The 27,890-nt window shown below is 41.0% G+C and overlaps 1 protein-coding gene across 1 annotated transcript; it reads right to left on the bottom strand.

The window, feature by feature from the left end:
- Positions 1-304: 304 nt before the first annotated feature.
- c3.L (complement C3 L homeolog) lies at positions 305-26,328 on the bottom strand. The gene is made up of 41 exons (XM_018253729.2): positions 26,178-26,328; positions 24,201-24,393; positions 23,631-23,793; positions 23,227-23,297; positions 22,489-22,583; positions 21,794-21,876; positions 21,060-21,147; positions 20,687-20,789; positions 20,414-20,534; positions 19,584-19,699; positions 18,998-19,144; positions 17,951-18,163; positions 17,591-17,794; positions 16,849-17,010; positions 16,561-16,690; positions 15,547-15,621; positions 15,216-15,416; positions 14,877-14,988; positions 14,635-14,720; positions 13,693-13,832; positions 12,719-12,940; positions 12,468-12,534; positions 11,832-11,918; positions 11,456-11,659; positions 11,289-11,364; positions 9,950-10,109; positions 9,416-9,517; positions 8,049-8,199; positions 6,946-7,109; positions 6,215-6,373; positions 5,491-5,550; positions 5,000-5,090; positions 4,867-4,918; positions 4,175-4,262; positions 3,419-3,508; positions 3,028-3,133; positions 2,737-2,826; positions 1,790-1,876; positions 1,094-1,177; positions 869-1,004; positions 305-565 (listed from the first exon to the last, which is right to left on the bottom strand). The coding sequence occupies exons 1-41, from the start codon at positions 26,240-26,242 to the stop codon at positions 424-426; spliced, it is 4,986 nt and encodes a 1,661-aa protein (XP_018109218.1). The 5' UTR covers positions 26,243-26,328; the 3' UTR covers positions 305-423.
- Positions 26,329-27,890: the final 1,562 nt, after the last annotated feature.

Here is a 27,890-nt window from a genome sequence, read left to right as displayed (position 1 = left end):
ACAAAAAAGTCCTTTTTGGTGAAAGGTTGTCAAGAATGCTCAGCAAATTCAATTGCTATAAACTCACCTCTACAAGATACAATGAGAGTGACTGTGATGAGAGTGAGTATTTTGGCAAATAGTTGGTTCCTCTAGGAGACCTCATACATCTCCATGGAGAAGAAAAATCAGCGCAATTGAGTTTTTTCTTGATTTGAGGGCTATAACCTTTTAAAGGATACATATCCTTTTTTTTATCTGACGCATCAATACTGATGTATAGTATGAAAGAGAAAGGGCCTAGTGAATAATTCCCAGTGGAAGGTTAAGCAAATAAATGCTTTATTGGAACTGTATATAAAACACTGAACAACATTTACAAAATTAAACATCACACAGATGAGCTTGGGAAGATGGAAACATTTTGGTCTGAATTTAGGTTCCTCAGTTGGGACAACCAACAATCTCCAGGTTGTCAGAAACTGTCTCAAAGTCATCGCAGAGATCCTCGTTCTCACGTTGTTGACACTCCCTCTCATTGGGCCACCACTCCATCCATGTGTCCTTCCCAATGATGTAGGAATATCTACAAAGAACAAACATCATTCCAATGAATTGAATGGGGGTTATCAGCAGACTTGTAAGTGAAACGGGCCACAAGTCCTATCTCTTTCCAAAGCGATATACTCAATTGGGCGTCACATAAATGTGTGAAACAGTATGGTCTGACTTCTGCTGAATGTATGGAGGCAGTTTTAAGAGACATGTTTATTTTAATTGTATTCCAGTTGGTCTGGACATAATGATGCCTCTCTTTTGTGAATGCTTGTATTTGGGCATTCACAGACTCATTAAACTTCATTTTTGACTCAACAGACATTTTACTTACCCATCTGGCTGGCGCCAGAGGTCACCAGTTACCCCCCAAATCAGATAATCTCGGTTCAGCTGCATATTTAAAGCTTTTCGGCATTTGATATGGCTGATAAAATTGCGTGTCTTGTCCTCAGGATCCTCATCTGTGCCTAAAGGATTATAGAGAACAAGCAAATGAAGGTTCTGAGCTGTAGAATAACTGCAGTGACCGATATATATGAACACGTCACAGACTCACCTTGCTTAATGACCTTCTTAATTGTCATTACATAGTTGTCATAGTTGTCGCTGGGCTGCAACTCCGTGAGAGTAGCCTTGTACACTGTGAATGAATATAGACGGACAATTAAAAAGTTGATAGCTCTAGTATATTTACCCATGCAGACATAGGACTAACATACAGTTTTCTTGCAGATAGTGCTTGTCCTGGAGTCAATCTTAGGATCCCAGTGCTGGCATCATTGCTAACCTATGCATCCAAGTGCTGCCCCTTTTCAATGGTGTATGTCATATTTCTAGAGACCACGGACGTGGTGTATTACTTGTTTTTATCCCTTTTCTGGAAGTCAGTGGACCAATTCAGGAGCTTTTTAACTCATGTGTGGAGTCAAATGGCCTGCCCAACAGGTATCTGCTTGGAGACTGCCAGAAACCTATTGGCCAGGAAAATTCTTGTCACATGGTACCTCATTGGGCCTGATGCGGTCATCTTCCAATGGGTCTGCATTGGCCCCTATTTTGATCCAGTGGGTGTCAAAATTGGACAAAGATCCTCTCATTTATTAACCTCACCAAACAAGTGATTCTTCCTTTTATGTCCAGATATACTTTCTTGGCTTTATAGAACATTACTTCCTCAATCTAATTTTTATGCAAAAACATGAAGAGGGTAACTCCTCATTTGGATTAATTGTTAATAAATAATTATTCTCACCAAAATCCACTCCGGGAGCGCAAGCCATGTTGACTCTCATGTCAGCAGTGATTTTACCCTCAATTTGCTGCTGCATGAAACAGTTCTCTGTAACATAAGAAGTTTTGGATCATTCATTTTGGTTTTGGGGATTCGTTACTGAAAAGCCTTTACTCTTTATGTATCCTAAAATGCTAATCTGTTCCTATGACTCCTCCCATTGCTCATTATGACTCTCCAGGCAATCCAAAAGGAACCTATTGTCCTATATCAATATGCCCTGTGAAGTTGGGTGTACACAGGCTAATAATGACAACCAACGAGCTACTCTTGAATCACTGCCTTTTTTGCCTGTATGGTGCAAGACAATGGCCACCTTGATCAATTAAATATTGCAGCTTAATAAGATTTATGTCAGAAGACTGCTAAACCCCACAAGGTTAGGAATGTTTTAGAGCTCTCCAATGGGTCTGCACGGGCCACCTATGTCATTGAATGGCTAGCTTGTGGCCCTAACAATTGGATCAGCCCATGTGTCAACCAGCCACTCTTGACTCTTGATCCAGTGGTTTATTGATCAATGTTTGGTGTCAAAACAATGGCCTAAAAACATTAGAGCTCAGTCAGATATTGGACAAAAATATTGCAAATCCAATAGGGGAAGACAGTTTTGGGTCTATTGATGTAGTCCTTTTTTAGTGGGTCTGCATGGGCCACCTAAGTCACTGAATTCGTGGTTTGAAGTCCAAATAATTGGATCAAGACATTTTTGTTCACCCCTAGTCTGGTTAAATTGTGCAAAGATTATATTGCCTTTCCAGGCAAAAGTATTGACCTGTGCATAGCCATCTTAACGCTTCTTTTTGCACTTTCTGAGTATAACTATATAACTATAAAGTAACTTCAAACTGCAGTTTAAAGGATCCAGTATTATAATTCACAAAACACCACCATGGCTTCTGGCTCACCTTCTGCACATCGGCATATATCTCCTTGGCAAATCCTGCCCAGCAGGGCACTGCCTTCTTCCACATGGTAAAATTTAGTGCAACGATTATCTATAAAGTAAGAACAAGACATAAAGAGATCTCTATATTGTAGAGATAGAAACATTATGACATATTGCCTGTTTTATGTGTGGAGTCATTGGAAAACCTTGAACTTTTTGGGTATTCTCTACCAACTTGGTAGTTAGTCATGTTCCTGTGTAAGTAAGGCCAGAGATTATAATATATATTTGTGGAGATCGATGTTCTTACCTGGAGTATAATAGTCATACACAGTTACAGAAGCTGGCTGGATGAAACCCACTTCAAAGTATTGATGAGCATAAAACTTCACACATTCTTCGTCTATGTGGGAGACCTGAATCACAAAGAGGGAAACAATGGTAAAAGTGGTGTATGATGGAGAAAAGACATGTTAGCTTGATTGTAAGTCAATAACCCAAGTGAGCGGAGTAGAGATGAGTAGAAACCTAAATAAAGACCAAGAAGATGACCAATAGAGGCTGAAAATGCTAGATTTGAGGAACAAGCAATAGTGATTGAAAGCAAGACAATAAGTGATAGTATAAGGATTAGCCAATGGAGTAAGAGAATGCATTGTAGGAAGCCATGTAGGGAAGTTGTAGTATGGAATAATGCATACTTTGTCCAAGTAGAGAATAAGTGTTCCCTTGTCATTTGCTCCTTTGTTGACTTCATATTTAGAGATGTATTTGTCCACTCCCTTCATTAGCTGCAGGTAACAATAATAAGTAATTCTCAGTCCCATTTTATAACAGAGCACTAGAGATAAAGATAAGTACTATTTCAATTGTGCACCCGCCCACAATATTTTTCCACTTTGCTCTGTGTCCGTTGTTGTAATGAGCCCCTTCAATAGCTATAAGACTACAGCATACATGCAGAACAACCCACACAGTATAAAGTATGTTTGAAAAATAATAAATCTATATACTTTTCACCAAGCCTACAGAGTATTTTTAGGGGTAAAGATGCCTTTCCTTAGGGTGATTATCCAGGGAATGGTTAAGATAATTAAAGGAGATCTAAAGCAACTAAAGGATTTTCAAACGCTGGCACCCAAGCCCCTCAGTAATAATAGATAAGGTCACTGGTTGCCCTTTTTATCCTACCAGCTTTATTGGCTCTGAACTTTGACCCCTTGTATGGCTGACTGTGGTAGAACAATTTATAAAGTGGATTTTGAGAGACTGGAAGTGAAAATTAAGATCAAATTCTACCACATTCTAATATTTCTTATAATGGCCAAGGACAACACCAATTCAGAAGACAATGATTTCCTAACTGAGATGGATAATATTGGAATCTTTTGAAGCATGACATTCATGTTATAGTGATTTTTCCCAAGTCCAGCAACCCTTAAAAACCAATCACTTACCCTATCCAGGGAATCGGTATCAGGAGAAAAGCCAGTCATCATGGAAATATCAATAATGGACATGGTGGCATCAACGTTCTTGAGATGCCTGTTAAGTAATAACAGTCATTGTGCAAGGTGTAAAAATAATACATTTAGTCAAAATACATAAAAATAGAAAAATGTTCTAGCCATTTTTGTTAAGTCTTAGTTTGACAAAACCTCTAGCCCTTATTGTTTCTCTGATAGGCTCCAGAACTGTTGACTTTACTACTCCTGGTGGAGCTTATAGCACCACTGGTTCATAAGCAACATGTTCCTCACCAAGCCCTTTGATGTTAATCGCGGTGGCCTCAAAGGTGCTCGTTTTTGTATTTCTGATTTGGAGGCAAGTGTTGGGGGCATAAAGACCATACTTACTGCCAATCAGACCCACCTGTAGTCTGCCAGTCCACATAGGGGCTCCTACTTAACCAATTACATCCCTTATTGGGTATCCCCTTGGAAATTTTTCATGCTTTGTTGCTCCCCAACTTTTCTTATAGTTAAATGTGGCTCACAGGTTGTGTAGCAGAAGTTAACTCTAGTTGTTGAAGGAGACATCTTTCAAAAATATCTGTGGCTTTTTGCCACAATTGCTCTCATAATAAATATTGATGTTTGTTTATCAATATAAGTATTTTTAGAATGACTTAAAAATGTTCACTCCATACCTTGCACAGGCTTCTATAGACACTGTTGCCTTTGCACCTTCGGGAGGTCTTGCTGTTTGAATAAAAAAAAGTCAGCAAATTCAACAGGAAAGAAGACAAGCCAAATGGAAGGATATTTTGAAAAAACACTCACCAAGTTGTACTTCCTTTACATTCACAGACAGTTCAAAGTTAAGGCACTTTCTTTCTTTCTCTGTGACAAGAGCATGGTACACGGTCACCACCTGCATGGGAAAAGACATCACCATCAACATTGTGACATCATTTTAAAAAAACACAAAGCACCATAATCATGAACTTTTGTCTCAAGATAAACAGATAAGGTTGAAACAATTTACGGGAATCTGGATTACAAATTTAGGTATTGGTCCACTTATCTTGAAAGGATTGAAAATCCCAGATGCTGGGGAAGTAGGGTGCACCTTTTTTTCTCAATCATATATTAAGGAAAGAGGAAGCAGAAGACCCAATCGGTCACCTTTACACTATATTTAATGCATCACTCTGAATTCCAGTATCTAGCAAGCAGCTCTCTTTTATAAGGGGCCCATATCTATAATTAAGGGTTTTGAATGTGCTTAGGGTGAATACGTAAGACGTGTTTAAAAAGGTGGTTAAACTTACCCTCATTGTACCTTGTCCCTTCCCTTTAGCTTTTACCACAAAGTCTTGGTTTAACCTAGTCTGTAAAACATGGGAGAAAATGTATAGATATGTAGATACATGATAAAAGAATATATATCCTGTATATTATGGTTCCAAGCAAATCCATTAATTAAAAGTAAATCAGCCGTTAGACAATACATAGTAGTTTCAGATGGGACTGGCCTTAAAGGAGAACTAAATATTAAAAAAAGAAGTAGCAGGGAAGCCATATTCGTTTTTAGGGCTTAGTTCTAAACACAATGAAACAAGATACACCCTTCCCAGTTCTAATTGATGGTGGTCTAACTTAAAGACTTGCACTATGTTAAGCCATGTTCATCATTAAAACTATATCAGTTCCTCTCATTACATACTGTATGTAAATCATATTCTGGATGTTTAGAAAGTAGAAAAATGTTTAACAACTTCTGTTAATCCCTAAATAAATAATATTTTACTATAAACTCACTTATATTACCATATATATGAAATGCTTCAGTTTTGACTGGGATCTTACATATGCATACAAGATGACTTATCAAGCACTAAGGCGAGGAGCCTTTAAAATATAACCTAGCCTGTTGCTCTTACATGATATTCTATATTCAGATAATTCTCTCGTAAGCACTTGGTCTGTTACAGAAGGTCTATTTCTATGCCATTTAGAATATATGAGTAATTGTTGTATTGTCCCCTTGCTTACCTCCGCAGAACGCGCGAGCAAAGCATTTTCAAGATTGATACGATAGGTTAAAGGTTGTTGTCTCTCTGGGAGATGAAGGGAGACATCTAAGTTCAACTCATTGACACTTGGGATATCTGTCTGGTACTGAGCAAGAGCTTGGAACATCACGATGGTTGCCTGGAATAAGAAAAGGGTCAGTTATTGAAATGATGGTGCAAGGTCAATGATCTCCAATTTTATGATACCAGAACGCTATTAAAACAATGCCACATTGGACACAAGTCTGGTGAACGTTTGGGAAGTTTGAAGCCCATAAACTGTCCTTGGAAAGCCACTAGTTGGGTTGAAAAATGTAGAGCACTGATCAATGAAATTCTAAGCCCCAACTTTTTGTTGACACAAAGGTCACACTTAACATGACCTTTATGGACATGCAGAAGTAACTAGGGGTGAACTAAATCCAGGATTTTGGCTTCAGCCAATTCTTCTTAATCCATAAACAAAATTAATCCCTACTCTAAAATCACGTTGTTATAAAATGGTTGGCACATTAAAACATACATTTTTTGTTCAAAAAAGATGATGCCATTTTTTTTACTTTTCTCAAACTTGAATATGTTAAGACCTGCTTGGGTTTTCAGCCCAATCTTTTAGATGGGGGTTAGGTATTTAGCAGAAGACAAAAATTATGGGTTTGGTGTATCCCCACAAGGAGCATTCTGTCCAATGGTGCGGTGGATCTCACTTACCTGGGTGGAGCCATAAACTGCTCCATAGTATCTCTGCTCATTGAGCCAACGTACAATGCCACCTGTTAGATCAAATTCCTTCATTTTTAAGAGGGTTAGGAGGGCATATGATGTGGTTTCCAGGGAGATAAAGCGTTTCCCTGGCTCCTCCCAGTGGGTGTTACCTAAGAAACAAAACATATGTATAAGAACGCATGAAGCGTTGTTTAATCCTCCCAGTGGTTCTTGCCTGCGGAACAAAACATATACATGAGAACATATATTAAGGGGCTGATTCACTAAGGGTTGAATATCGAGGGTTAATTAACCCTCGATATTCGACTGGGAATTGAAATCCTTCGACTTCGAATATTGAAGCCGAAGGATTTATCTCAGATAGTACGATCGAACGATCGTAGGATTTTAATCCAACGATCGAAGGAATATCCTTCGATCAAAAAAAGTTAGCCAAGCCTATGGGGACCTTCCCCATAGGCTAACATTGACTTCGGTAGGTTTTAGATGGCGAACTAGGGGGTCGAAGTTTTTTTTAAAGAGACAGTACTTCGACTATCGAATGGTCGAATAGTCAAACGATTTTTACTTCAAATCCTTCGATTCGAAGTCGTAGTCGAAGGTCGAAGTAGCCCATTCGATGGTCGAAGTAGCCCAAAAAAAACTTCGAAATTCGAAGTTTTTTTACTTCGAATCCTTCACTCAAAGTTAGTGAATCGGCCCCTAAGTGTTGATTTCACATAAATTGTGGAGAACACCCAATGTGCGAGCATGGCTGGGACTATGTAGCGGAAATTGCCACAATATGCATGCAGTATTGCCATATTTAGAACTTAATGTGTCAATGCCTTATGGCAAATTTTTAGCCATTTCGCAAATGTTTTTTCGCTGTTTCGCAAATTTGTTGGCAAAGCGAAACAGGACAGATTTGCTCATCACTAGTCAACAAAAAGAATCTGACTCCTTTGCATCCTCAACCTCTAGCAAACTTTTGGACACAAGAAAGGCCGTGAGTGACAGATAAAGTTAAAGGCAAAGGTAAGTAAAAATAAATATAGGCAAGACCAAATGAAATCCAGGAGAGGCAACAACTATAATAACATTTGTACCTATAGATGCAGACAGCAGTTTATTTGTGTTTGGAAGCTTCCCGGCCAGTGCAAGAGCATAGGAAGTAATTGCAATGGAATATGGTTTTTTTAGTCCTGGATATTGACCAACCAGGTAACTTGAGGCCTTATCAATACTGACTTGAAGGTTCTAGAAAATAAAAAGATCACAATTAATATAGTGACACGTTTTAGATAAAATGACAGCAAAATTACTGATGGATGACTATAAATGTAAAAATAAAGGGGTTTCATTAATGAATTCATTAGCTTCTTTTTTTCCTCTAATTGTGTTGGTTCCGCACAGAAGAATTTCATAGCTAAAGTCTTGCCCTTTAATCTGTCTTGAAGAAAGGGTTAGATTGAGATCACGTGTGTGTTCTCAGTGTGGCTTAAATGATGTCTCAAGATATCTTAAAGGGATACTGTTATGGGAAAAAAAAAAATCAAAATGAATCAGTTAATTGTGCTGCTCCAGCAGAATTCTGCACTGAAATCCATTTCTCAAAAGAGCAAACAGATTTTTTTATATTCAATTTTGAAATCTGACATGGGGCTAGACATTTTGTCAATTTCCCAGCTGCCCCTGGTCATGTGACTTGTGCCTGCACTTTAGGAGAGAAATGCTTTCTGGCAGGCTGTTGTTTCTCCTACTCAATGTAACTGAATGTGTCTCAGTGGGACATGGGTTTTTACTATTGAGTGTTGTTCTCAGATCTACCAGGCAGCTGTTATCTTGTGTTAGGGAGCTGCTATCTGGTTACCTTCCCATTGTTCTTTTGTTTGGCTGCTGGGGGGGAAGGGAGGGGGGTGATATCACTCTAACTTGCAGTACAGCAGTAAAGAGTGATTGAAGTTTATCAGAGCACAAGTCACATGACTTTGGGCAGCTGGGAAATTGACAATAGGTCTAGCCCCATGTCAGATTTCAAAATTAAATATAAAAAAATCTGTTTGCTCTTTTGAGAAATGGATTTCAGTGCAGAATTCTGCTGGAGCAGCACTATTAACTGTTTCATTTTGAAAAAAATGTTTTTTCCCATGACAGTATCCCTTTAATGCCAAAGTTATACTGGTCTGGATCCTATAAAGTCTTTTGGTGAAGATCTGACCAGACTTGTTCATTAGTGCCAAGAAATGTTCCAGAAATGACTGGTATCTGTAAAGCCTTTCAGCAAGTTAAATTTGAGGAAAGGTTTTGGCATTTTTCATAAGGGCATATTCTACTAGGATAGTGCCAACATCCTGGGCTCAACTTTTGAGAAGGGTCTTCATAGGAATTATTGCAGTTTTAGGGTCTTCATTTGTAATTCTTACTCTGCATTTGTGGATTATGAAGGTTCGAGGATTATGAATTAAATACTCACGTTCACATGCTCGTTACAAGTCCTTTGGCATTCTAGCATGGCGATAAGAATAAAGGCCGTGAGCGAAGAGTCTCCCTCTGCTGCTCCTGTTGTGATTCCTCCCTGGGAAAAGGAAAAAAGGATTTCCATCAGCTCAATTCACAATACACTTAAAGCTGAGTGATAAAGCTGGTTAATTAACACGTGTTCTGGATTCAAAGCGCTTTTAATATCACCCATTTTATAGCACCCACACTTGTAGGTGCATTTGAAAATGGCTCCTTAAATATTACTTTCCTCTGTATTTCCAGACTATACAAGGACCTTTTTTATTTCATCAAAGAATTATCCCAATTTTTGAGCAGGCAATGCATGTTTGAGGGAAGCTGCCAACATCTCAGTGACTTGAAGAAACGAATGTTCCAACTTACAGGTCTTTTTTTCCAACAAGGTATCCATAGATATATATTTGGCAGATGGTGGAAAAGACCTTCTAAAGACCAAGACCCCTATGCATGTCACAGATATAGGGTTTCTATTTCTTCCAATACATACCACCATCTCCTGATGGATGACTGGCGCATTCTCCTGGAACAATCCATCCGGCTTCTGTTTCTCCAGTATAAGCCATTTGACGGAGCCGCAGAGAACATTAGCCTCAATATCAATAAATTCCTGAGCCATCCCAAAGACTTTAGCCACATAGCCTGTGAGCCTGATTGGAAAAATAGAAAGCGCTTGCATTTTTATTTAAATTTTTTATTACAGGCATCTATTATCTGTAAATCTGTTCCTGTAAATGATCCCGCCCTTAATCACAACTATTCAGCTGTCTACTTAGGCTGCCCTCTTCCAGTAAAGCTCTCCAACCCATTGACATTATAAAGCAGTGCCACTGGGAGGTTGAAACCCACTTGGCCAGGGGGTGGGAGTTGTTCCTTTATTGCATAACCAGAGGCAATAAAGGATTTCATTCAGCCCTCAGGTGCTGCTGCCATGAGGAGAACAAGATTCTTCCCTCAGGTGGCAGGTTATCAGGGGTGGCAAAAACGTAATTCCTGGTAATTTTAAGAAGTGAACTTCAGATTTTTTCAACTAGAATTTTGGTTCTTCTTGTGGAGAGAGCACCATTGCACTCTCTGCGGTAGCAATGGGCTCCTCCTCGCTTCCATAGACGCTAAGAAGTGTTGAGGGACAAGGGGGTGGCATTGGAAAGGCCACCTTGGACAACACAGGGGCCAGGATCGCCACTGATTGAGCCGCTATCAGCAGGGACTTTTAAGGAGAGGAGATAAGGATCTGTTACTCCTATGCTTGGCCATACAGCCTGGAGCACCATCACTCCAGATCAACCTTCTACATGTTAAACTGTAAGTTAATGTTTAAAGGGGTTTTGCACCAGAGCTGTCAGTGAGTAAAGGTGGCCATACACGGAGAGATCCTCTCATTTGGCGATGTCGCCAAACGAGTGGATCTCCCTCCGATATGCCCACCTTGAGGTGGGCAATATCGGGTTGATCCGATCGTGGGCCCTAGGGCGGGCGGTCGGATCACAGGACCGCATCAACGAATAGATGCGGCCGCCATCCGACGATCCGATTTTTTGTCCCATCCGATCAAGATCTGGCCGACTTTCGCCAGATCTCGATCGGTGAAGCCCGTCGGGAGGCGCCATACACGGGCCAATAAGCTGCCGACACGGTCTGTCGGCAGCTTTTATCGGCCCGTGTATGGCCACCTTTAGCTGTTAACAAGGTACAGGTCTCAGAAAACCTCTCATCCCAAAAATCCAGAAAATAATTCAATTCCTATACAATCATTTTTTAGTCTATCATCTTTGCAATTTTTTTGGCTGTCAACAGATTGTAGCCAGCCAAAGAAGAAAGTGACTTACCATGTACTCGCTGGTCTATCCTTCCAGGCTGCGTAGGAGTTGTCTGGTTTGCGGAAAGCCATTTGTTGAGCATAGCCTACAAAGAGACAATTGGTTCTAGTAACAGATGTTTAACTACATAAACCCTACACAATGAGACCACCTTTTGCTATTCCCGGTCTGTTCACCTTGTCTCATGTTTTTGAGGGCTTGTTCTCTGCGGTTCACTCCAATTCGCTCCCATTGGCCACTTGCATCCAGGTAGCGTGTGGCAATGACACTAGGAGTCGTTGAGATCATATTCTGCTCCCCACAGCCAGCGGGAACCACAATCAGATGATTCATATTGTTGCCATCAATGGCATCTTCCACCATCTGACTGATCGGGGTTCCTGAGTTTAAGAATAATTTAATTAATTTATAACAGACAAGAATCAGAGGTATTTTAGATAATGGACAGAGAAAATACACATGAGTCGATTGAAAAGGAAAAGCAGAATTTATGAGGCAGAAGATCTTAAAGGGATCGCTAAATATTTGCTTCTCAGTCTTCTTGATGGTCACCTTGTAAAGTAATGGTGGTGTCAATGTCGGTTCGCGGGACAACATTTTTGGGATTCAGTGCTTCAACTTTCTCTTCTTGCACGCCACCTATGGGAAATAAGGAAATAAATAATGAATGCTAGATACAAGGTATGAGCAGACCAATGATAACCCTTTTAATACACAGAAGCTTTAAAGGAATTGTTCAGTATAAAAATAAAAACTGGGTAAATAGATAGGCTGTGCAAAATAAAAAATGTATTATTAGCCAGAACACGACTTCCTGCTTTGCAGCTCTCCTGGTTTCCACTGATTGGTTACCAGGCAGTAACCAATCAGTGACTTGAGGGGGGCCCACATGGGTCATAACTGTCACTTTTGAATCTGAGCTGAATGCTGAGGATCAATTGCAAACTCACTGAACAGTTATGTCCCATGTGGCCCCCCTTATAGTCACTGACTAACTCAGAGTTAGAGAGCTGAAAAGCAGGAAGAAGTGTTCTGGCTATTATGTTACACATTCAGTCACTCCAGCCTTTATACATTACATTTTTGGCTAACTAACTATATTAGAAACATTTTTTATTTTGCACAGCCATTTACCCAGTTTTTATTTTGATACTGAACCATTCCTTTAAATATCATAAAAATACTGACCTTTCCCTTTAACTTCCGGCTCTAATATAACAGTCTTCACATCTTGAGCAATGCGCATTCCTTCAGGCTGGAAAAGAATGATGAGGAATATGAAATAGATTCCAGGAAATCATGTGAGTTCATAGTGAACATACAGGGCAAACAGGACTTTGCTTGCTGACAAACGTGTTCCATGCAACAGATAAATCACTATATTCATATCATATCTTGCATAAAGTGCCACCCGAGTCAGTACAGTTAGATGTACTTACCACAACTTTCAGCTTTTTACGGACACCATCTGCACCAAAGAATCCAGATTGAGCTGAAACAGATGCCTTCACCTCTATATCATGCAGGCCAAGAGTGAGTGGCACAATGACAATTGGGACAGCGGTGGAGGAGAGGCCTCCAATCCAAACCTCCTGTCTGTACCTCTTCTTAGCCGTGGACAGACTGCAAAACTCTGGATTGTGGGTCAGCTCCACACGCACCTGTGCAACACATGAATCGATAGAGTAAGGTAACTATACCAACTACTGCTGGAAAGTTCATTAAAGGAGAACTAAAAACTAACTAAAGAAGTAGCTAGTTTTGTGCTTCTCTACCAGCCCAAGGCAACCACAGCCCTTTAGCAGTAAAGATCTGTGTCTCCAAAGATGCCCCAGTAGCTCCCCATCTTCTTTTCTGCTGATTCACTGCACATGCTCTGTGCTGCTGTCACTTACTGAGCTTAGGGACCCACTCACAATATACAGTACACATAGAATAGAAATGTCACAATATAAGGCTGATTAGTAATTAATACACATAATTACTACATGGCAGCACAGAAACCAGTGCAATTAGCATCAGAATTTAATAATCAGCAAACCTGTAGCATCAGCTTATATTACAGGCAGGGAAGCTCATTTTCTGCTGGATAATTAGTGACGAGCCCTAAGCTTAGCTTCTCAACAGCCAATCAGAGCCCACTGAGCATGTGAGTGTCACAGACACTTTCCAAGATGGTGACCCCCTGTGACAAGTTTGAAGTCCTGGATCATTGCTGCTATTGACAAGCTCAAACTTTAGCCTCGTACAATAAGTTCACTATATAAAATATGGCATTTTTAGCCATATTCATTTTTAGGGTTTAGTTCTCCTTTAAGTGCATCAATACATACTAAAATGAGTATTACATGAATTATGTGTAACAGCATTGCTTTGTTTGGAGCAAAGTTATTAATTCACCCTTTCACTTTACCTTAATTCTGTCATTCCTGTAGTTGTAGAGAATGGCGCGAATCTCCACCTGCTCGTTTCTCACAACAGAATATGGAAGTTTCAGGTCGATAAAGAAATCCTTCATCACCTTAATCTCATAGGGCTGACCCACACACAGACCTGGGTATAAGAGAAAAGATCTTGGTTTGTACCACTCTTCATGCTGAGTTGAACAAGTCTGCATGATTTCGATTTTATAGCAGTTGGACACACAAAGTAGGATGGCGGTCACAGTTCCAGTGAACAACATGGAGGAATTCTCAAAAGAAAATGTCCTTCTTGTGAACATGTGAGTTCTACATCAGTGCTTATTAGATTTTTTGTATGCAAACGCCCCGCCCCCTTGGAGATCTAACCAATAGTTAAGACCCCCTTAGCTCACAACAAGGTTACAGATGCATGAAAACAATAGTGTAGTCATTCATCCATAATTCCAGAGCTATCTAGGACAGCAAATAATTATTCACCCTAAATGGCCTTCAAGTTGGGCTTCTAGGTATATCTTGGCATACACCTGAAATAGGCAGGCTTCACAAATCTCAATATAATTTGCCCCTTGTTAGAGCTCCAGGGGCACCCCCTGAGGGCAACCTTACAGTTTAAGAACTAATTCCCTATAGTAAATACAATTCCAGCACTAACACACAATCATAAAGACCTTCACCCTACATGGAAACTTGCAAGAGCCTCTTCTAGTCATACATTATTCTCACTCTAAATGGAAAAACTGTTCACCATGAGCCTAAATCATACTCATCATACTCGCTCTAAATGGGGAAACAGCTCTCCTGATCCTAAAATATATACCCAGCAAGACACAACAGACTACCACCGCCAAGGTCCGGTACAATTCAATAGTGGACAATGAGAACCAAATACATTCATGGATTTAATTGAGACCAAAAAATAGAAGGAAGATTACCTTTGTTTTCAGACAAACTCACAGCCAGAACTTCCCAGGTGGTGATGGAATCTTTTAAGAAAACATTTAGGGTCTTGCTTGAAATACTGTGGAGGATAAAATGTACGTTATTCTAAAATGAGCCTTGAGCTGAATGTTGGAGTTTGAGAAGGACGGTGAAGTTGATCTGAGAATTAATATTTTAATTAATATAAGATATGTATAGTAGAGAGTGTTTATTTTTGAAAAGAAGAATTACTCACCCGTTGACATCAGGCTTCTCGGCCATTTGCTCCACTTTCCAGAACCAGCTCTCAGGAAACTCCGTCCTGGACACAATGTCAGAATCCAGCATGTATTCATCATCTTCGTCACCTGGTGTAAAAAAATACATTGTCTCCTGAACATGATAAAGAATGGAGGTATATCCCATTACATATACTGTTGGTGTCCTTCTGGGAATAGTGGATACTGTGCATTCTACTGTGCAATCCATGGAACATTAGAAAACAACTCTAGGAAAACTAATATAGGTATTAATGTTCTATTATATGCTCCTAGTAGGGGGTTTGGAGTTGGGTCTAAAGTCACTGGTTTCTTACTTCTTCCAAGGGTGTCATCATCTTTACTAAGCTTCTCAGCTTCCCTCTTCTTCTCATAGTATCTGCAGCAGTCCAGGAAAGCATCCACACATTCTTTCCCATCCAAGATGTAGCGGGAACGTCGGTCACAGGTGTGGCCCATCAGGTTCTCCTGCATTCCATCCAGGCAGCACTTCTTTGCCTTGTCCTTGTATTCTGAAGCTAGAATATTGGCAGAGGATATCAGTGTTCACTCCTCAGTAAGGAATCATAACTAGTCTTATCATTATCAGAGATTGGCTGCCCATATAAACAGTGGTCAATATTTCCCAGTACACCCAAGATAACTTACCTTTGCCAGCTTTAATCTCAATGAGCGCAACAGATGAGCGTTTTCTGCGTTGTGCCGGGGCTGGACATTGAGCATCTAAAGACAAAAAAATTCAATCAAACCTCCAATGGTAGAAAGAATATAATTAAACTAGGGAGTTAAATTATACACTATTACTGAGTATGTGTCTTGCGCATGTTACATTGAAATGATAGAAATGGGAGAGGACTATAATGAATAGTCTTTTTTTTACGCAAAACTGAGCTGGAAATAACCAAGATATCAAAAACAGAAATAATGAACTCTGTATAAACAACGTCCTCCCTTCCGTCCTTTGGCTTATGTTCCATGGTGACACTGAGTGCTATTTGTCCAAAATCTGTTGGGCAGGCAATAACAGGCAGATGCCATTTAAGTCACTTACAGTTATCATGAACAGGACCACTATTGGCATTTCCTTCACATGTGCCATCAGCCATGGTTATGCCTGGTATACACATTAGCACAGTGTTGGACGGGGTTGGATGCCAACTGAAAACTTCACCACAAGGGCCCCTCACACCATCATTGAGACCCCATTGCCCCATCACTACCCCCTCTTGCCCAACAGGATTTTTCCCAGTGTCTCAGTGGGCCAGTTCAGCCCTGGATGGGCAAGAATTCATTATGCATGGGTTTATCTGTATAATCTGTTTAACTACCTTCTGTTCATCCAACAATTGCTCATAAAAACCAAATGGAAAGCGCTTTGGTTTTCCTGTTTAGCCAAAGAAATAGCAAAAAAAAACTATAGATTTGTATTCAAGACAACTAAGAGCAACCTTTATTTGTTGCACTCATATTCGGAAAATACTGTCCCTGTATTAGCTGAAACTAAACTATAGAGTCGAAGAACTTTGGTGTGTGGCTGGTTGCTCAAGGTTGTATGAAGAGATTGCAGTTGGAACCTTTGTGAGTGATTTGTACTGTCTACCAGTCAGATCTGCAGTATTTAGTCATTTTAGTATGTCAAGTAAAGATATAGTCAATGCTCACCCGATCTTTGAGCTGTATTGATACCAAAGGAGGTCTGTAGAGCAAGCCCAGCGTCAGAAAAGACCCCCTCGCTGTTTGCACCGCTTCCAGGAGTGCAGCCAATGTCTGACTTCTCCACTGAATCCCATACCTGAACAATGGGTTTATATCAATATGAGGCAAAAAAACAACTAGGAAGGTTATATTGTGTGAGATTGTTAAAGGAAGCATACTGCAACATGGGGCATTTTTAGCAGGATAATTCAGATATCTGTGTTACCCCATATGTAACCATGCATGGACTCTTACCTTCTTTTGTGTGATCTTAAATTTACTGTTCAGCACATAGACACCCTTATCCACAGCCACCAATCCCACATAGGCCTTGTGGTCTGCTCTCAGCTTCAGCTTCATTGGAGAACCAGGAGTTTGTATGGCATTGTCCCTGTCCTTATCTCCAGTCACCGTCAACTACACAGGAACATCATCAACATGTTAGTAAATACATCATACAGAAAAGTAACCACGCTCTTAACGGGGCATTTATCTTTATTAATATATGTTTCTTACATTTTAGAATACATTGTATAATTCCAATAAATCCAAACAATCAAGACATGATTGATCCTCTTTAAATGTACAGACCCTTCTCCACTCCTATTTACCATGTGGTAGAGACTAGTCAACGAAGCCTTGCCATTTAACAAACTCATGTATTGTACATAAGGAAAGGGTTCCCCTACCTAGAGAAACATGGCACATGGCAAATTTAGGATCAGTGCTCTCCTATGTGTGCCTTTTTCTGTCCATCTTACTCAAATAACCCCCTCCCCTTTGTTCCAAAAATTTGCCTTGAGATCCAACATTGGGTGGGTTTTGTATGGATGTTTCTATGTATCTGATACCTAAAATGTAGTTCAATAAAGCACTGTTAGCTCTGGAGGAAATACAGAAGATGTCACCTTCTCTGTATAAGAGACCCAGTGGTCTAAAACCTGAAATTAATCATTTTATTTATTGAGGGATACTTTCTCTATCATGCCACACTTACTGTGCCCATGCAGTCATCAACCACATCCACCCAAAGAGAGTCAGATACAACATCACGTGATCCACCAACATTGACAATGTAATATGCCACAATACGGAAAGATGGTATCAAGGTATCGGTAACAGGTAGAGACATTGTGACAAAAGGCTGACCAGGCTGCCGTTGCTGCCTTCCCACCTTTAGAATCCTTCCCCTACTCATGATCTGCAACAGAGACAATACACTTAGTTAAAGGAACACCTGGGAAGGGCAAACTCCATAATTCTCCCAGAGATGCCAGTGGCATCAAGATCAAAATGTAATTTGAAGACCACACCCCTCAATCATGGTGGGCTTTTAAAAGTTGATAACTTTGGTTACCAGATATGTAAAATGTTGTATTTGGTTCTGGACGCCCGCATCAGTGTTTCGGATATTAAAGTTCACAGGGATGTTTTCTCCAGGTTTTATATCTGACCCAGCAATGCTGATATGCAGGTAATTCCCATGCGCTTTTGAGGGTCGGTAAGCTGTAGCAGTCATGGTGGCAGTTGCTTGCCGCAAGGGAGGCAAAGTTGGGTCCCTTGTTTTCACCTGAAAACAGAAGAAAAAAATATAATGAGACAACTATCTTTGGCCTCCTTGATATACATGTTTGGCACAAGTTGTTCCTGCATTTAAATAGAGGTGCATATACTTTAATACGTAACCAAGTGTATGTCTTTGGGGAACTGTATCATTAGTCCTGGTTCCTCTAAAAGCCAGAATGCATTTTTAGCTTACAGCTGTCCTACCCCACATCTTCACACAAAATTACAATTCAGTTGGGCTTATTAACTGTAACTTGTAGCTCTAGTCGAGTCAAACTCTTGACCAAAGGTAAAACATTTTATCATAGATATTTACTAATAGTGATGTGCGGGTCGAGAATTCCTCAACCCACACCCGACCCTAACCCGCCCCATCACAATCCACACTCGGGCCGGACCCGCTGCTGCCCCTCTATTTATAGACCTTTGCCGACCTGCCCCGCAGTCATGTCCCAAAAGGGACGGGGCAAGTTCCACGACGGAAGCCGGAAAAGCTAGGTCGCAGGAGAAGAGCACAACCCGGCCCCACCCGTGACTGAAAGATTTTGTGCAGTAGTGTTGTGCGGGTCGGGGTTAACCCGACCAGCACCGGCCCGCCACACGGCTTCCTTCCACATGCGCCCGCTCGACTTCCGGGTTCCTTTTATAGACCTGCCCCACCGATGATGTCACAAAAGGGGCGGGGCCAGCTGAAGCAGCATCTATAAAAGAAGAACCCGGAAGTCGGAAGCCAACATTTAAAGGTGGCCACAAACGAAGAGGAGTGCAAGGTCGGCCCGAACCCGCCTGACCCGCGGGTATCAGGCCGGCCAGCACATTACTAGTTACTAATACTCACAGTTATGGGCAAAACGTTTATATTTGCGGGTGTGTTCATTGTCAGCCTTGTGGTTCCATCTCCTTGAGTGGTCCCTTCAACATTTCCTGGCTCAACCACCACAGGGATACGACGAGCGGGAGAACCATCGGGATTGGTTACATAGACCTAAAGCCAAAAAAAAATTAATATCTGTAACTGAGAAGGATCTCGGTTTTGAGAGGAAGACATTCCACCATGGCAAAATCCCACTTATATTTATGGTTCCTAAGTATCAGCCATGGACCTAACACAAACATGTGTAAAATAGGGATTCAATTATACAACGGACCTTATTGGACATATTTCCCTATATCAACCGTGGAGCCGTCCCTCTTTGGGTGGACCAAAGGAGGAAAGGGGCGTCCAAGCTAGGGAGTCCAGCTAGGATTGAGAATTTATTCTTATTCTCTCGGATATCTGGCTCTCTAAAGGGTAACTTTGAAACCCTAATTTTATTATCTCTACTACCTTTCTGTTAAAAAATAGTGTGGCATTGAACCCAACATGCAAGCAGTCAATGGCATATGAAAACAGGTACACCCAGGGTGCTTAAGTAGGTTATTACCATCATATCAAAAGGCATTCCAGGCTTGAAATATTTGGAGGTTTTGGTAAAGAGGATTTTGTATGGCGTCGTCACAATACTGATATGCTCTATCTCAGCCTCCACCATGTCGCTACCTGCAATAGACATGAATGTTATATGGAGAAGAGCAAACATACTCAATATACAGTAAACCAGACACCTTCTAGCCTAGCACCAGGCATTTATTTATTATTTTCTAGGTAGAATTCTATAATAATAATAATAATAATAATAATAAGAGCTGAATGTGTAATTAGTTTCCTTAGTATAAAGGAAATTATATGCTCAACCTGCCATTTCAACCATGCCTTAGCAGCCATCATCTCTTAGTATGTCTGGCCAAAAGACTTGGCATCTTCTTGGTATATGACTAGTCATCCTCTGGGTCTGTTGGCATCATATTGGGCCACTTGTTCACACACATTATACATGAATGTCAAATTTGAAGTGATCTCCATCTCCATCTGTCATCATTGAAGTTGGGCCTCATATACTTATATTTACTTATGAGCTACTGGGCTTCATTGGCCACTCTGATTTTCTATATTACCTGATGGACTATAGTTCAGTCATGTTAGTGTCAGTAGGAAGAATTTACTGGCCTGGTGTTTGAAAGCAAACATTTGATTTGTTGCTACTGGTTACTAGACCTGTTATTACATTCCATGAAATGTTCTTTTTTTTTTGATTCTTGATAGGAGCATTATAGTATATTGCAGTATGCTGATATGGCAGACTGCTTCTCAAACTGACATTCCATTATGCTTCAGTGCCCTCCAACTAGAAGGACCCAACTGTCCCCTGCTCACCTGTTTCCGTGACAACAGAGACAGTCACATACAAGCCGAATTGTAGCATGTCCTCTGGTTTCTCAAAGTACTTCACTAGGTCTTTCCTTTTCAGCTCAGCACGACCTTCTCCATCATCAATCTGTGCGAGAAGAATGGGTACAGAGGAGCAAAATGTCAAGTCAAAGTCTAGTAACATAGGAGAAAAAAAATAGTCCAGTAATTGTCCAATAAAAATGTAAGAGACCGATAAAGGAAGAAGAGCTGAGTAAGTAGAACATTGTTATATTATACCCTGACTCTTGTCAGCGACTCTGGGATTCCTTTCTTTACATTGTCCTTCCTTATGCCAAAGAGCACAAACGCGTATCCATCCACGTGTTTCCCATACAGATACCTGGCGATGAGAACATAGGGATATGAGATACAGTGTACCACTAATGAATGCTGCAGGCACCAAATCTACAGAAATAAATGTGTTATTTGAAGATCTGCCACTCCCACAAAAACCAACGAGGATGGAAAGGTCATTTTAATTTCACTATTCTACACAAACCAGTGCAAGAATGGTAAGAAAGTAAAAGAAGTCAAACTGCAAACTGTTTCAGAATACCAACTTCCCCAGCATAATAAAAGTTTATTCATGAGTTGATCCCCAGTTACTCACTGGGCCTGAATATCCACTCCGAAAGATTCTGCATCAGCATAGAAGTAGTTAGTGTCTGGCTTCAGAATAATTTCTATTGAGGGTAGCACTGCAGAAGGAAATAAAACAGACACAACCAGATAATTAGAATGGTCACTACAATCTGATACAATATACTGATATTGATTATCAAAGGATGGACATTTAAGTGAGACAAATGATTTCAGAACATGGGTCCCCAACCTTTTTTTACCCATGAGCCACTTTTGATGTAAAAAAAGTTGGAATGCAACATGAGCATGCAAAAAGTTCTTGGGGTGCCAAATATGGGCTGTAATTGGCTATGGTAGCTCTTATGTGGGCTGGCAGCCTACAGAAGGTTCTCTTTGGCCATACACCTGATTTGTTTTGTTTTTTTGCAACCAAAACTTGGCTTTAAGTCAGAAACTTAAAAATAAGCACCTTCTTTGAGGCCACTGAGAGCAACATCCAAAGGGTTGGGGAGCGGCAAGCGCCACTGGTTGGGGATCACTGCTTTAGAATGACTAGCCATGAAAGTTCTACCATTCATAGAAACCCACAACAAACTCAAAGGATTTTGTGTATTCCACCAAACTGGTGACTGGGTAAGAGGTTCCATTTTAATCTGAGATACTTGCAGCAGACCAAGAAGTTCTATGTATAGCAGGTCCCATGAATTCTACATTCATTCTTTTCTCATGGCATGGCCATGTACAGTAGCTTGTATGTCTTACCATATTCTTTCACCTCAAAGTTGATGGTGTAATTCTGTTGAGGGGTGTCTTCATACTTTGCTGAGATAGTCCACACTCCAAGGCTGTAAGTGTAAATGTGGTAAAGGTGTATTAGGTACTACAAACTATAATGTATAATCCCATGATCGATGATGTAAAAATGATTATAATGACTAATATGAGAAATTTGGATGGCACAAAAGAGTCTCATATTTGAATGGAGGTCAAGGTCCAAGTAATTTTTATAAACCCCACAAGTGTGGGGTTAGGGCCCCCAAATGTCTTTCTTCTGGACATGTGGTATGTTGACTAAATGGCTTCACTAGATGTCATAAATCATCAAGTGCCTTGGAAGCAAATTAAGCAATTAGACTAATAACTGCTGCATGACTTTATTTATCTTCATGATCATCAGATGTCATGACAAAAGGGTGACCGTAAAGGCCGATGTTTGATATATGATCAATTGTCATTTGTAAACGTATATACCTATGTCTATCATCAATAAATCTGATCCATAAAAATGTGTAGGGTTGACTGCCTCTTGGCGTTCCTCAGTAAACCAACTGATGAACAAGCAGTTGGCGATAGTTTGAAAACACAGGAAGATGTTTCCTCTTATTTGGTATGGGAACCCATATGATGGACATTCATGGCTATTAAGAGTGTTAATATTGGACACAGGTGTGACTTACCTCAAAAGTTCTGGCAGTTTGTGGGACTGTGAGATGATACCAGATTTGCTGTCTTGGAGGATGGTATCTCTCTTCACGATAATACCATCTGGGGTCTGAAAGATAATAAGACTTAAATTCAAGCTCAATGGTCATCTTGACTTTAACCAGACAACAAAAACACTCTCCAATTCATTAGCGCAGAGGTCCAAATTTTGGTCAGTGCCCCTATAGCTCATGGTAAAATTAAAGATATACAAATCCTGTTGTAACAGCCATGCAGCTGTTGGCTTGAGGATATTTAGCACAGTGTCACCTCAGTGCTTTGGCTAATTGACATTCATGCTGGACTTCCAGGAATAACAAGGGGAGCCTAGAACTGTCCTTCATACTGGGCCCATCAGCAATTGGACTGGGCTCTCCTTGTTGGCAGAAAGCCCTGCAGTTTGACAACCACTGCTTTAAAGGCTGAATAAAACGTAATATACTGTAATCTTATAAAATACTAACGCAATATGGAAACATTGCAGAGCTGGCAGGATATCTAACTCTAGTTCCAAAGAGAAAGCTGTATTAATAACCAGTTTAATATGTATCTAATAACTATTTCTGGTTTCTTCTGGCATTGCCCCAAATTCTGCTGACCTTCCCTTTACCCTCTTCTTTTTTGGGTAAAATTCAAGGCTGCCATGCAAAACAAGGAGCAGTTGTGAGCAAAAGGGCAAACAGTCAAACAGAAAATGGGAATCATAGACTTACCAAAAATTCAATGATGAGCGTTTTGGAAATAGGCTGCATCTTGTAGTTCATGGAGTAAATTCGGTACAAAACTGTGGAGTTATAAATAAGGAGTAAGTCAAGGGGGTTTGGACAGAAGGGACAGGTGGATAAGGCAAAGTACAAGATGGACAGAGAGGCATCAGAAGAGGCATGACTTGGCCTAGATATGGCTTTTTCCAAAAAGGAGATGACGAAGTGCAGGGAGAAGGGAGTGTTCAGTAATATTTCTCTGCTTTCCTTCTGATTACAGCCTGGGACAAGACTGCTTATATACCCCAAAATACAATTCTGTGTGTATTGGACAGTTCATGACAACCCACACATGTGTTGCTGACCAGCTACAAAATTACCCAGTTCTGTTAAATGACCCTCAGTGTCTGTACCTGTAGATCCTGGTGTGTAGATAGTCTTGTCAGTCTGAAGGAAGATGTAGCCACTGTGGTACGACAGCAGCACGACTTTCTCCAGGGCACACACATTTGATTTCACGCTGACATACACATACTGCTTGCTTTTTGTATCTTTGGATAAATCTCCAGAGGGAATCTGACGGGAGAACAGGGCATGAATATGATATAGGCCTCAAACAAACAAAAGGTCCCACAAAAAGTTGTGTGCTTTATTATGCAAAATATAGAGCATGGGCACAAGCGAACGCTCAAATTACTGGCAGCCTGGTAATGGTGGTAATTCCATAACCAAATGACTTGCACCAAGAGAAGTGGATGCTAATACACTGGCACACAACTGGAATAAGCAAAATATGTCTTAATGAGAATGACGCCACTTCCAGCAGGTCAGTATCCGTGACATTGATTGAGCGTCATTAGCTTGGGGGAATGTAGTTCTTCCACAATGGCATTCTACCCCTACTTGATGAGCTCCCAAACTGTGTCAAGGGTAGTCAATGCATCGGCCAACTATAGGGGCATTTTTAAAAAATTCCATCTCACCTTTAACGTGGCCGTCCCAAGGAAGCCATTGTTAACATTCAGGGGGACTTTGGTGCTGACTAGATTGAGTTTCTTCTGAGGGAAGTCCTGGATGATGACCTCAGCTTCAAATGGGGCATTTTGCCCTTGAGCATCTATCACAATGGTCTCCTCACTCTCCACACGCAGCAAGTTGGGTGTTATGAGCGTACATCTGTAGGAAGAGTCACAAATGAGGACACCTTCATTACTGTATATCCAAAATGAAGCTAGGCCCTCCATATATGCACATTGATTGAACTCAATTATGAAAAGGATGGTTGGCGGTATGTATTTCCTGTTATTTTAAGCATCTTAACTTTTTCTCTTTTTTATATACGTGGGAGCTACCATAATGCTAACTCTGCAGAGGTAACATGAATATCATTCAGAAAGTTCAAAGAGACAGCGCTACCTAGTGGCCAGATATGCAGGTACAACTGAATGGCTCGTCCCAAACAATTACCTTGATGTGAATATCCTTATAATACACAGGAGCCATGAATATCCTGTAAATTTCATCCTTATAAACGGTGACTAGTGATGTCATCAGTTATAAACGGTGAGTAGTGATGTCATTTTTGTCACATGACTCCTAAAACTTGTGTATTATAATAAATAAAGTACCCCTTGTTGGAAAATATGAGGATATTAGAAGTAACCTTGGAGTTCCCTGCCCTGGAACCCCTGGGTGACTTATAATATCCTTATATTTTACAATGGGGGGTACTTTATTCACTATATTACATGAGGCAGGGAATTGACATATATACTCTCCGCAAAACATATTGCCAGTCATTAAGCACATGACAGAGCTCCGTTAAGGGGAAACTCCACCCAAAAATGTACAAATAACTTTAAGGGTTAGGCCACACTGGGCGTTTTGGGGAGATTTGGTCGCCGAACTTCGGGCGACTTTGGAAAACGAATTGCCGAATGTGATTAGCGCCGGCGTTTTTTCATTTTAGCCGGCGCAGAGTGAGGGAAAGCGTTTGGGGAGATTGGTCGCCGCAAAAACGAGGTGATTAGTCGCCAGGCGACCAAATCTCCCCAAAACGCCCAGTGTGGCCTGACCCTTAAACCACTTGGAAGGACATTTTCTTTCATTATGCGGCACACAGTTTTTGGCTGGTGTTGCTTCCTAAAAAGGAAGAGGCATAAGAAGGTTGCTGTCTATGCTTCTACAATAGGTGACCTCCTTATGAAGAGAACATGGAGAAAACATTGTGAGAGAGAAGGCAGCACAGATGGGGAGCCAGGGAAGAGGTCCCAAGGAGTTATGAGATGCTCTGGTGGAGGAATATTTCTGTGCCATCCTGAGACGTGCCATTGTGCACAAAATAAAGCAGTGAGTTCTATTTAATTCTTCATAAAAGAGCATTGCACAATGTGGGAGCCGGGGGATGCACAAGTCCTGAATATATTCTGAGCTGTTGGCACAAATCCTGGGGCTAGAGGTGGGGGGGGCAAGGTGCAAAGTGCTAAAAACGTGGCACTTTGCTCCTGTTTTTTTGCCCTTTGCACTTTAGCACAACATTTTAGAATCTCATCATCAGAAGAAGGGACCTTCCCATCCCGTGTCCTAGAACAAGAGGAAAAACTCACAGAGATAGCAGGCTGAAGTGATGCTAGAATAGGACACTGGGCAAAGGAGCTTACCATCCAATACTGCCGATAGCAAAGAGAACCAGGTAATCTACATCTGACCGGCAGGGTTATGGGAGACTGACACTGCTGCATTTAATAATGTTGCACCTCTACAAATCTAAGCCCACTAATTCTTAACCTATGGGTCAGAAGCAGCAGCTGTTTACGGTGGGTTCCCACGCCACGATTCCATCTAATACAGTCAATTATTTTCCCCAAAAACAGAGAATAGCAATAAAAACAAGGTGCAAAGACTGATTCTAAAGCAATTCACAGAACAAGAATATTTGGGAGAGGGGGGTCAGTACTCACGGCGTTTGGGCGTAGGACCCAGAGACCAGTAGCAGGAGAGACAGGGAGAGAAGTCCGCACCCCATGATGCAGACTGGAGAATGTGCAGACAAGGGCTGGACAGGGGATTTAAATGAAATGCATCTGGGAGGGCAAGAGCCTTCAGCAAACAGCCCTATCAGTGACGGGGAGGAGCCGCAGGGATTTCCAAACTCACTCATTTCCAGTAAATGCAACAATTGTGCAAAAACAACACACACAAGGTGCAAATGTGTGACCTTCGGGGGACAGGTACACAGAGTCCAAATACAAACATATAATCCATTGATTATTAAAAGCAGTGAATTTTGGGCAATTTCAGAAACAGAGGGGAAAATTCACTAAAGGACGAAGCGCCTAACGCTACCGTTAATTCGCTAGTGTAGCCCATTTTCGCTAATTCGCCGATTCACTAACGGACACTGTCTTAAATTCGCTAGTGTTACTTCGCACCCTTACGCCTGGCGAATTTGAGCAACGGACGTAACTACGCAAATTCATTGAAGCGTGCATTTTTCTGAACGCTACCTTTTACGCACTTCGCCACCTCAGACCAGGCGAAGTGCAATGGAGTAGATAGGGATTGCTTCAAAAAAAGATAAAAAAATTTCTAAGTCCCAAAAAACGCTGGTGTTTTTTCTTTTTTTATGGGTGATAGGCTGAGAAAAATCGAAAAAAAATTTGCGGCTACCCTCCTTCCCCCTACATTTCCTAACTCATGGCAACTTAACTATATGTTATTTGCTGTTTTGAAGGTTTCCCCGGCTTGTGTAGTGATGCTTCATATACCTCCATTGTAACTTTAATTTGGCGCCGTATGCAAATTAAGCATCGCTAGCGTAACTTCGCTTTGCTTGGCGAATTAACGCTAGTGCAACTTTGCAACCGTACGCTTCCCCTGAGCGCAACTTCGGATTGTAGTGAATTTGCTTAGCGCTGGAAAAAATACGCCTGGCGAAGCAGACGCTGGCGCAACTACGAATCTTAGTGAATTTGCCCCAGAGAGTGGCCCCGCTCTGCTAAACTGTGGGCACCGTGGCTCTTCTTGATGTTACTAAATCCTTTGTCAATTTGTGACATAGTGTGGTCACCATTGTCCTGAACAAGACACATTTGGTTATTTTAGCAGATGCGGTGGGTGATGTGCTACTTAAAAGCCAGCTCTGGAGGAAGCCATGTTTGTTTTATTCGAATGCAAGTGAGTAGTGATGGGCGAATTTCACCCGCTTCGCCGAAAAATTCAAGAATTTCGGTGAGAAATTTCCGAAAATTTTATGAGACTCGAAAATTGACACCCACGCAATTCCGTATAGTGTTAATGCACTTCGATTTTGAAGAGATCGACTTTTTGGACGCAGGTGTTTTGCGCATTTATTCGCCGGCGGTGAAGCATGGAAATTCACAGCAAAGTAGCGCCAGGCCAATTTATTCGCTCATCACTACAAGTGAGCAATGATTATTGTTTTGCACAGTAGCATGAAGTTATTGACTCGGGTGTATTAGGTGCCTGGTATGGTTAGAAGTTGACTCGCGGGTCCTTAGTGGAAGACTCCATTAGGAAAGAAGGGGGAAATCTGCCTAAGGGCCACCTTTGGTGAGAAGCAGCAGGAGTTGGGGTGGTTGTAGAGGACACAGTGTTAGGTCCCAGCAGGAGGGTCACAATAGGTATTGTGTAGTAGGAACATTTTTATTTAT

This window comes from Xenopus laevis, chromosome 3L (assembly GCF_017654675.1).
Source record: "Xenopus laevis strain J_2021 chromosome 3L, Xenopus_laevis_v10.1, whole genome shotgun sequence".
NCBI classification, from domain to species: Eukaryota; Metazoa; Chordata; class Amphibia; order Anura; family Pipidae; genus Xenopus; species Xenopus laevis.
The sequence above is the reverse complement of the archived record's forward strand: the minus strand, read 5'-3'. Positions and strand labels throughout refer to the sequence as shown.

Coding starts and splice junctions, on each gene's coding strand:
- c3.L (XM_018253729.2), bottom strand. CDS start 26,242: ATGGGGTGCGGACTTCTCTCCCTGTCTCTCCTGCTACTGGTCTCTGGG. Junction 23,298..23,630: donor CTACACACCAGGATCTACAG/GTACAGACACTG, acceptor ATAACTCCACAG/TTTTGTACCGAATTTACTCC. Junction 14,989..15,215: donor TGATGACACCCTTGGAAGAA/GTAAGAAACCAG, acceptor TTTTTACACCAG/GTGACGAAGATGATGAATAC.